General features: G+C 38.8%; 3 protein-coding genes across 4 annotated transcripts in view; 2 read left to right on the forward strand and 1 right to left on the reverse strand.

Annotated features, from left to right (window-relative positions):
- The first annotated feature begins 901 nt into the window (after positions 1 to 901).
- Positions 902 to 5,245, forward strand: EDTP (Egg-derived tyrosine phosphatase). 2 transcript variants are annotated; one of them, XM_018509335.1, is made up of 8 exons: positions 902 to 1,097; positions 1,218 to 1,338; positions 1,890 to 2,225; positions 2,312 to 2,862; positions 3,320 to 3,639; positions 3,722 to 4,154; positions 4,263 to 4,610; positions 4,688 to 5,245. In XM_018509335.1, exons 3-8 carry the CDS (start codon positions 2,055 to 2,057, stop codon positions 4,830 to 4,832), a joined length of 1,968 nt encoding a protein of 655 aa, XP_018364837.1. In that variant the 5' UTR covers positions 902 to 1,097; positions 1,218 to 1,338; positions 1,890 to 2,054; the 3' UTR covers positions 4,833 to 5,245. The 2 variants fall into 2 exon arrangements, with proteins under 2 accessions (XP_018364837.1, XP_018364838.1); XM_018509336.1 differs by having other exon boundaries at positions 1,015 to 1,030.
- Positions 5,246 to 6,455: 1,210 nt separating this feature from the next.
- On the reverse strand, positions 6,456 to 7,667 carry Pex10 (peroxisomal biogenesis factor 10). The gene is made up of 3 exons (XM_018509377.1): positions 7,166 to 7,667; positions 6,840 to 7,091; positions 6,456 to 6,770 (listed from the first exon to the last, which is right to left on the reverse strand). Exons 1-3 carry the CDS (start codon positions 7,457 to 7,459, stop codon positions 6,456 to 6,458), a joined length of 861 nt encoding a protein of 286 aa, XP_018364879.1. The 5' UTR covers positions 7,460 to 7,667.
- Positions 7,668 to 9,828: 2,161 nt separating this feature from the next.
- The window catches only part of Rap1 (RAS oncogene family member Rap1), a 26,217-nt gene continuing 25,199 nt past the window's right edge, over positions 9,829 to 10,846 (forward strand). The window contains exon 1 of the mRNA XM_018509433.1: positions 9,829 to 10,761. The gene's annotated coding sequence lies outside the window, so the exon portion shown is untranslated. The remainder of the gene's footprint in view (positions 10,762 to 10,846) is intronic.

Consider the following 10,846-nt stretch of genomic DNA (forward strand, 5'->3'; position numbering starts at 1 on the left):
TACCGGCCTTACTTCTTACTCCGTGTATTGTAGACTGGCCTTAATAAGGAAGCTGATGATAACAAGTGTTACACCCTATTACCGGCCGCCGAGAAGGCTATAGCGGGGAGCACAGATCTTGCATAACGCATAACACATGAAGCATAAGAAATTGAACCAATCAGAGTCCTTTATTTTATAGAAAGGAAGGAAATGAAGAACTTCGATTGGCACATTTTTTTATGCATTACGTGTTATGCGTTATACAAGAGTTTGGGCTCCCCGCTTAAGTATTTAGGGACATTACGGCACTACATCCACCTAGGATTTGCCGAAAGATTCGAAATTTGTAGTGTATGTTAGGTGTCCTTGGCTACTGTCCGCCACATCTCAAATTGTCGCGATTGCCCGGAAGTCCTAGAAGAATTCACTCTTTTTCTAAATAGAGCGGGAGATACTCCCTGGATATCTCAAGATTCGACTATACTCGCCGTGTCGAGCACCCCCTTTTAATTCATTTTAGTGGTTAAAACTGGACAAATCTTCCATCCCCTTATCTTTGCCGATAACAATCGCGTAATCTTGTACTCGCTACTGGTCCCAGGTTTGTCCAGGCATTAATTACCGACGGTCGAACCTCGAGACGTAACAATCGAACTTATACCTCAAGGCTGAGTTCAGGAATTACGCCTAGATAACTCTAGGGTGCATTTTTATTATAATATACGTAACGTAACTTATAGCTTAGAGTTATCTGGGTGTAATTCCTGAACGCAACCCAGAGCTCTGATTGGACGGCTCGTTATTCCCTGTTGCCTGTGCCTATTGCCTGTGTCTATTGTGTTTCCAGCTTAATAGGTCTGCAGTAGGTGGCGTTGTAACCGATTCCCCCTCCCCATCGGAGAATTACCTTACCATCACCACGGTTTCGAAGATAACCTTAAAAGTACGGGAAGTCGGGAACGTGACTGCGATAGGGTGACCGCGTGATAATCACATTTTGGACAGTTCGTCCGTTTGACTATTCAAACCAATTCAAACGTGCCGAAACGTGCGTGCCAAGGACGAGTCTCTTTGTTTCCCGAGAGCGCGGGGGAGGAGCATGCGAGTATTTACGGGTATTTCTGAGCTGAAACTGCAATTTCCGATTCAAAAATGCTCGCGGACACTCGTGCACTCGTGTCGCAGATTTTCTCCGAGTTATCAGAATTCTGGAAACCTATCTCCCATTGCTGCAGAGACACGCGGACCATACAGTAATCTTAACGACACGTCATAGCGTCCGTCTCTACGTAGTGAGAATTTACAACGCCGTATGTTTTTCAGTGATACCGATGGCACATGTGGTGGTGTTGATAGGTTATACATGCTTTTCAATAGATCTGTCTTTTATCCCTGCTTTAGAAATTTTTTTCTTGTATTTACCAAATATCAAACATATATCTATTTTATTTTTAGTTTTAAAAGTATATATGTTTATAGAAAACAGTGTTAGTTTATAGAAAACAGACCTATTGTTTGCAGGAAAGACTCGTGTCATGAGAAAGAATTAATCTTACGCCCTATTCTTGATGGAGCAAGTACTCCTTTTTGAGGAACACAAGATTCATTCACAAATTTAATATAATAATTTTTAAAAAGATTAATTTTTTTTTTTCATTCCCTGATTTTTCATTGTTTTAAAAAGCAATAAATATTCATTGGGTAAATAATACGCATAATTTTTCTGGTCTAGAGTTTATTTTGAAAGCTTTTTGTATTATTTTTTTCCTAAAGTTTCTAGATGCTTTAATAACTGAAGATACAAAGAGAAGATCATAGATATAAATGCAATAGGAATTCTCTTGAATAAACAAATTTTATCTTTCAACAGCTGTATATTATAACAGGTAAAATTATTGTATCTACAGAAATAATATGTTCGATTGTGCATGCATGGAAGATCGTGTTGTCGACATTTGAAGATGGATTGTGACGAAAAGAATTCGATAAATGTTACCTGGCAATGCGATGTGCATATACCTTAAATTCAGTGTTTTGTGTCGTGTTTTTGTCATGCAAGATACTGGCAACTAATGCCTTGTGAATCTAGTGCCTCCTTGGAAAGCTGTTTTGAGCACATTTCTACAGCAAGTGAGCAAGCGTGTCTACAACAAATCATGACTGAGATTAGTATAGATAGTCTACGAAATCTCATCACACACTTTGCAAAGAACACCTACAGAACCAAGGATGCAGATGTCACGGTAGTTGTTTCATAAATATATTTTATAATTAAACATACAGACATTAAACTTTTTGTAAAATTAATAAACTATGTATCTTTTTACAGAATCAGGAAATCATGCAGAGGTGCATGTTGCTTGCGGCCTTTGATTATGAATATTCTACAATTGATAACAATGGAGGTGATCTTTGCGCCCATTACCCAAGCTATCTTATAATATTAGAACATGACAAGTTTCGAAATTTGAAAAACTGCGATACATCATTGGCATCGCCATATGTATTGGAAAATATGCTCATCAAGAGGAATAAGCTCATTAAACTGATGACACGTTCAAGATTTGCCAGATGTCGTTCAAGATTTCCAGTGCCGGTGATACTTTACAAGGGTAGACATGTATGCAGATCCTCAACATTGTCCAGTGGACCAGAAGTGTTCGGTAGAGCTGGATTAGATTTTTTGCTATCTAGTGTAGGCAGCACTAGTTCAGTGCAACCAGTTACACAGGTAGAAGAAAATTTACCCAAGGAGGAATCAAAGCTGACTGACCTGAAAGATAAAGTTAGATATTACGATATTGAACTTCTGAAGACTCTTAATGTAGGAACCATCGTAGACTTCATGGTAGAGAAGAAGAAAGTTAAATATGGGATGACGTAAGGATGATACAAAGTCTCTCTCTTGTATTTGTATATGTCATGAAGCAAATATTTGGAGAAGGCTAGACTTAGATTATCTAATTGTTAAACTTTGTTTAGTAATTGCAAGAACTTGGTAGTATAATTGTTAAAAGAAATATGAAAAGTTGCTTTTGTATGACAAAAATAGAAGAAAAACAAGATGGCTCTATAGTAAAACTATTTATTTCATTGCATAATTAAACAATGAGTAAAGATTATAGTTTGTAACAATAATGTTTGTAACAATAATGAAGCATGTATAGTTTTTGCAGAAGAAAACTGCATACATAGACAATAGCTATTCCAATAAGATGTTCATCTTCACAAACACAGAGTAAAGTTCCATAATAATAGTTCTTAGTATGAGCAGTCTGTTTTATTCTATGAATCCACTTTTAGAGGCCCTTAAACAGCTCTTTTGTTCGGTACTCAGCATAACTTCGTCGGAGAAGGTAGACCAAGGAAGGAGATACAGCGACTTTAATCTCATTTCACTGCCATATCCTGGATGTGAATTCTTCAAGGAATTTAGAGACCAAGATTATCGATCGAAGGATCTGGTGTTTAACTGGTGCCAGAATTACATAGATGCGCCAATATGTGTACCTGAAGACCCAATCTCCAGTCAATTACGAGTCAACTGGAATCAGTATACAGAATGGAATCTAGTCAAATTAACGCAGAACTATTTAAAATTAATACTGAGATATCTGAGTGATAGTAATAACGGATTATTGATTCACTGTATCTCAGGTATGGACATACTGCTATATAAAAATTTTCAAAAAATAACTATTTTTTAAATAACTATTTAAGAGATTAATGTTATTTGTAGGTTGGGACCGCACACCGCTATTTATTTCATTACTGAGAATTAGTCTCTGGGCCGATGGTGTCATTCATACAACATTGGATTCGTATCAACTACTGTATTATACCATCGCTTATGATTGGATGCTCTTCGGACATGATTTAGCAGACAGGCTCAATAAAGGAGAAGAAATACTTTTCTTCTGTTTTGATTTCTTAAAATATATCGAAAACGAACAATTCAGCATACACAAACATTATGACAGAACGTCAAAACATAGCGAATCGGAAACTTTTGTGATTGATAGCGAGTCTTTCGAAATCATAACAAACTCAAGTTTTAGTCCAAAGAACAGTTCATCTAGTTCTATTGAACAAAATAGCGTAGATGGTGATTCATTGACAGCTGTGTTCTTTACTGATTCCATTGATAATCAAGATGACTCACGCAACAATGTGTATGATTATTTTAATTATTTATTTTTAAGTATTATAGCAATTTTGTATTAATATCATCTACTAAATTTTCTAATCAGAGTTCTAACATATTTTTGTATATATTATAGAAATGCTGTTCACGGGACATTTACTACATCTCCAAACAAAGATAGTGGTGCCGTACAAGAATCGCGTTCATCATTGTCCACAAATCGTACATCTCCGATTGGTGTTCCAATACCACGTAATTCCCATGTTCGACAACGAAACGATTCAACATCTTCAGGCGATTCATGGCAATTGGTAACAGGGACTGGTAGCCTATGTGGTTCCACGACTGCTAATGCTCCGCATCTAGACAACGCATTAGCACCTGATTCAGATTGCAAGCCATCATGTACTACTTGCCGTAGAACTCGACGTACATCGCAAGAACGCAACATAAATGATGATGAAAATTGTGTAACGCATACACAGTGAGTATAATTTTTCGGTTCAATGGTACATATTTTATTTCTTATAAAATCTATATACATTAAAAATTTGATTCCAGACGTAGAGAACGATTACATTGTCTTCGAAATATATTTTATAAGGCTTATGGACCTCATGGATTTCGATTGAAGGACGAATCAGGTGGCATCAGCCAATATATCGGAAACATTGTTGGGATGACTTCCATTCAGCGCACATCCTAGTGGCAAATGTTATTGAGTGACTTTCCAAGAGCATGAATTTACAGTCGATTTTTTCTATTCTAAGATCACCTGATCATTCTTCTATTCTTGATTCATTTCTTTTATTCTTTAATCTTCATTAGTTCTCATTTTCTCTAAACGCATATTTCTTCTGTTTCTTAGTCCTCGTTTATTATTATTCATTAATTCTTTTTTTCTTTAATCACTTCTTTAATTTCTTATATTTTTTATATTGTTTATTATTAGTCAGGTCCCATTTTCTCTAATCGCATGTACAAGAAAAAAAACTTGTATATCTTGGGTGCTTTCCAATTGCAATATCCCTAGACACTTTCGTGCACACGGCGACACAAGTTGCGTTCCAATTGTCCGTTATCGTCGACACAACATTACACATCCGTACTCAGTTGAGGGCTGTGTAAGGCCGTGGTCCGAATCATGCTGACAACGCTCATGAGCATTGTTTGTCTTCGTTTAACATTTGACAAACAACAAGGATGAAATGATTTTTAAGCGTTGTGAGCGTGTATCGGACCGCGGCCTAAGCTTGTGTTTTCTAGTGACAATTACATGTTACTAACTACAGCGACTGCAGTTAGTAACATGTAATTGTCACTAGAATAGTCACTAGATAAATGAGGTTGGAAGATGTTGAGTGACCGGCACTTTTACCTTTTTTTGTTTAATACAGGCGGAAAAAGCTACATTTAATCTAGCTCCATCCGAAACGGATCTCAACCGTGTACAGCGTACACATTCTGTTCCAATTGAATCATGCATAATGTTACACTTTGTGTATTCCTATGTACGTTTATGTTAAGATGTGTTAAGCAATTGGAAAGCATCCCTTGTTTCTTTAACTTGTCATTTTACTCTAACTCTAATATGATCAAATGTGAGTAACAGGAGAGCAAGAAAATCATAACTTAAAAAAAATTTGGCGCATAAGAGAAAATATAAAACAAAGACTCTTAGAATAGTAGAAATCGATTATATTGTTAATGGCTATGATCAATGCGATGCTACAAATGCTTTAAAACGGTTTTTTTTTTATGAATTTAGAAAATTTTTCTAATTGGTCAAACGCTTCAAAGCATTTGTAGTGAGACTGATTGCAGCCAATAATACTTTTGTCCAATTAACAATTTTATAAAATGAGTTTATAAATGAAAATGAGGAGAGATTGTATATAACTGTTTTTCTCAAAATTGGACTGTTATACAAGATGTAGTATGATTGAATATGATAATCAGAAATAATTGAATAAAACTTGATATTTTTGTATATATCTATAAAAGCAGATATATTATTTTATCACTTTCATCTTCCCATATGTAATTCCTATATATAAGTACTAATTCTTACTAATCAATTGTCAATATCTTATAAACTTACAGATAAAAATAACTTAGATCTTTTGATAAAAAGTTTTAGGAATTCTACATTATGAGATATAATTTTTCAAGAAGAACGGGTAAACTGAAATTCTTTTTATTTTAAAGATGATATATTCGTTTTAAAAATATATTAATTTCTTGTAAATGTATAATATATAAAAGACCTTTATATTATGTATAATTTGTATTCAAGGTATATATATATATAATCTATTATCACAGAAAATTATAAATTCATTAAGTGAACAATTCTCGACGGTGGTACATATTCTCTACAGTATGGACATTGTGGTTTAACACGTAACCATTCGCTAAGACAGCTCCAGCAGAATAGATGACCACATAGTGTCGCAGTTGTTGCTGTTGCTTCCAGACACAATTGACAATTGTGACTAATGCCCTTAGCATTAGATATATTTACATCAGTAGTATCTTGTGCTGTACCACTCTGCCAAATTTTCAATAGACATTGAATTATAGTAGCAACTCCTAATAATCTTAATCCCCAGCTAACAGTATCCTTCGGTCGAGGTCCATATACCTTCAAATTATTACGTAAATATAACAAAATTAAATATAATATTATGAATTTTTAGAGCTTAAAATTTACCTTTGTATAATCTAATCCAGCAATTCTCCTGCCCAGGCTGTAGTATCTACCATAAATATAAAACATCCCTTTGTGGAACAATATAATTATAGGTATCAATGTGCGTAACTTGGATAGTAAAATGTTTAAAAATGTTATTGCTGCTGGAGTCAACTCGCTACGTGGATGATTCACGTATGTTTGTAACTGTTGTAGCAATTTGAGCAATGTCCTCTCACCACAACACTCTAAAATCGCAGCTAATATTCTCACCTAAGGAAAAACAGAATTTAATTAATTAGTTATCAGAGGAATTTGCCTATAAATAAATCTCAAACTGAACGTACAGTTAACGTTGGAACTCTGCGTTGCTCTAAATTAGCCTGTACTATGCCGGTATATTCCTCACCCAACGTTTGATTGCCCATACCCGATGTGAAAATAAAGTATAATAACTTGAATGGAATGTCAGACCGAATGTATTGAAGCAATGTCCTGTGCACTCCGAAATTCTGTGATATATCGGACAGCTTCTCCCGCAAGAATTTAATAAAATCATCGTCCCGTTGATGTGATCGTAATATTTCCGCCTGACTCGCACATTTCAATTTGCGGTGAGGCCAATTTCTGTCGGTCTCCATTTTTCGGTATTACACGTTTATCGTGGTGGAGTACGAGATGCGTGATGTCAAAAGGCGAACTCATGCATGGTCATGCGTGAAACATGATCTCCAGAAAAACATTAGATTGCGTATTGCGTTCAAATCAGTTCAAGCAATAGCAATAGGAACAGGGATCTAACATACGAGAATGCATTCTCGTCCCGTATGTTGAATTCCTCTGGCTGTGTTCCAAATCTAACTGCCAGTACTGAAAATCTATAGTACACGCAACGTAAACTGTAGCATTTTCAGTGCTGGCAGTCAATTATGTCATCCTTGTTTAATGTTCGGTAAACAACAAGGATGATGTGACATCCGGGGAGCACATGGGGCTCTATTTTCGAAAAGAAACGTATGTCGTATACGAAAGTCTAGGGAAATGCTACAGTACATGTTACGTATACTATAGTATTTCCCTAGACTTTCGTATACGTTTCTTTTCAAGAATAGAGCCTCTGGGGATCGATTCTGTATCTTGAAACAAGGTGAAAATTACAAAAGTGAGCGAATTTGCTAGAATACTGATAATTTTATTGGTCAACACCTAGTAAATTTGCTCACTTGTAATTTTCACTTTGATTAACGATACAGAATCGACCCCCTGGGGGGGGTTCTATTCTTGAAAAGCAACGTATACGAAAGTTTAGGGAAATACTATAATATACGTAACGTATACTGTAGCGTTATCCTAGACTTTCGTATACGTTTCTTTTCAAGAATAGAGCCCCTGTAGGCTTGCGAAATTTGCAAACAAATCTAAGAGAATGATTCTATGATCGGCGATACGTGAATCCACTTACGCACGATCCACTGCATGGGACATCACCTTAAAGGTAAATTTTCACGAGCTACTCTAACTCCGGATTTACAATAGGTGTTTGAAGCCTTAAGTCGTAAGAAATTGACCAATTACAGTCGAATCCGAGAAGAATAAGCGACTGTGATACGCCCATTTCTTATGGCTTAAGGCTTAAAACCCTATTGTAGATCCGGACTAACCGGCTGTTTCAGCGGGGAGATCCCGATTGACCACGTCTCGATTGGACATCACCAATCACAGCGACCGGTGCTTAGGAGCTTTGTAATCTCAAGCGCTGTGAGTGGCTCATGTCCAATTGAGTGGTGTCCAATTGGGTGCCACCCGTTTCAGCGACAAAAAGGATTACGCGATCAAAATGACCGCTTGATATTCGTCAATTTTGAACACGTAAGTCCGTATCTACAATAGGTGTTTTAAGCCTTAAGCCGTAAGAAATTGACCAACTACAGTCGAATGCGAGGAGAATAATTGATTGTGATTCGTCCATTCCTTATGGTTTAAAGATTAAAAATCTATTGTATAGATCCGGGGTAATCCTTCTTGTTACTGAAACAGCCGGTTCGAGCAGCTCGTGAAAATTTACCTTAATATAGGAGAAAAGAAGCAAGTGGCACGGTTTGTGCGGTTCCTACAAGGTTTGTTCTTTTTGACTGAACTTTTGCACCAGTTCATCTCTCTTCCTTTTCTCTCCAGGAGGGAAGAAAGATGAACTGATGCAAAAGTTCAGCCAAAAAGAACGGAAAGGCTCCGATTGCACACATTGCATGTTGCACACATGCGTCGCTAATTGGCCAATTTAAAGATAAAATATTCTCATTGGTAAAGCAGTAAAAAATTACTAGGCACCAGCTGATATGAGTGGTGTGTGCAATCGGGATTGTAGGCAAACGGGATCCTCCCAAAAGAACAGGGTACGAATCATGAAACTTTCTTCCTAAGATGAAAAGTGAAAAGTGAATAATTTCTCCATTAACTTCAATGGTTAAAATTTTCACCTTTCGCTTTCCATCCTAAAGATAAAGTTTCATGATTGACCTCTGCTACACGGCACGCTTAATCGGGTTTAATAACATCCGTAGTTATGAAATTGGACAATCATAGCTATTCCTCGGGAGAATGGAATGATCGTGATTGGCCAGTTTCATAACTACGGATGTTATTAAACTCGATTAAAGGTGCCGTGTAAATGTAGTCATTGATACCCAGGCCTATGGTTACCTAGTTATAGCGTTTTCGGCCCTGCCAGGTTTGCACTAATCTGGGTTGGATTAATGGCCTTTTGTGTTCTCCTATTGGTAGAGAGGGTGACGTCAACCAATAGGGAAGATTAATCCAACCCAGGTTGGTGCAAACCCGATCGGGCCGAAAACGCTATTAGTTTCTACACTGCATACCGCGCTACATGTAATCGCACCTTCTGTACGTCTAGTGATTTCTTCGTAGAATCTGTCGGTAAGACAGAATAGCGGCCGATTCGCCCGGTCGGCTGCGCCGAATGCCGACGGCAATGGCAGCGATGCGTGTTCACGGATAGAGGGCAACGGTGGCGGTGCGGCGGCAAACGGCGGAGAGGCATCGCCCTAGATAACGGTAGAATCGCGCAGTGCTGTCGCGTTGTCTTCTCGCGTGAGTGTGAAAATCTAGGAGGCGGGGAGGCGTACAGGAAGGGCAGGCGGCGGCAGGAGAGAAAGAGAGAAAAAGAGAGAGAGAGAGGCGCGTCCGTCCGCGGTCCGCGTAATCAGCGTCGTTGTCGCCTTCTTCAAGGCTCCCGTTGCCCTCGTGAATCGCGGAACGAGTCGTGTGTGCCTCTGCGGATCGATCGGTACGCACAGTGCCGATATATCAGGCGTGCCGTGTGTGCGAGAATCTTTCGAGACTCTCGAGACGCAGTCAAGAGAACCGAAGAGAACCCGGTACATAAGCCGCATTCGTCATAACGTGCGACGCGAATTCCGACCTTTCGTCAGCCAATGCGGAATCAGTCAGTCTAGCTGGTTGGCTAGCGGCAGGAACCGTTCAACAGTGAGAACAGATAACGCACAGCAGTTTCGTCATCGTTAACCCCCTCGGACTCTCCCCAATGGACTCGTGACAGTGTGTGGAGACGGAGAAGTCGAGTAGAAAAAAAAAAGAAAGAACTCGCGGGTGGGCCAGGCAAGCTGTAATAATCGCCGAGGTCTCGTCAGTCGTGGCGACGAGGAAGAGACAGACGAGTGGCGCGCGTGAGACAGGGAACAACGAGGGACGCGAGAGGAGGAAAGCGAGAATATACAGGCTTGCCTCTGCGTTGCGTGTGTACGTGTATGCGCGCTTGAGAGCCGCCGAGCCGACTTGCGCGTGCGACAGAGACGGACAGAGCGGGAACGAGAGAACGGCGGAGAGAATTATCGAGTGAATCCCGGGAGATACTTGTGTTCTGCGAGGAGCGAAGAGCGTGGGGCATTCAGGAGGCACGAGAGAGGTAAGGACTCGGCACACGAGACGGAGCGCGGCTCCTCTAAAAAAAGAATCCTCTCTCTTCCTCCTCCCTCTCCTTCCCTCCCTCC

This window comes from Trachymyrmex cornetzi, unplaced genomic scaffold, assembly GCF_001594075.2.
Source record: "Trachymyrmex cornetzi isolate Tcor2-1 unplaced genomic scaffold, Tcor1.1 scaffold299, whole genome shotgun sequence".
NCBI lineage: Eukaryota > Metazoa > Arthropoda > Insecta > Hymenoptera > Formicidae > Trachymyrmex > Trachymyrmex cornetzi.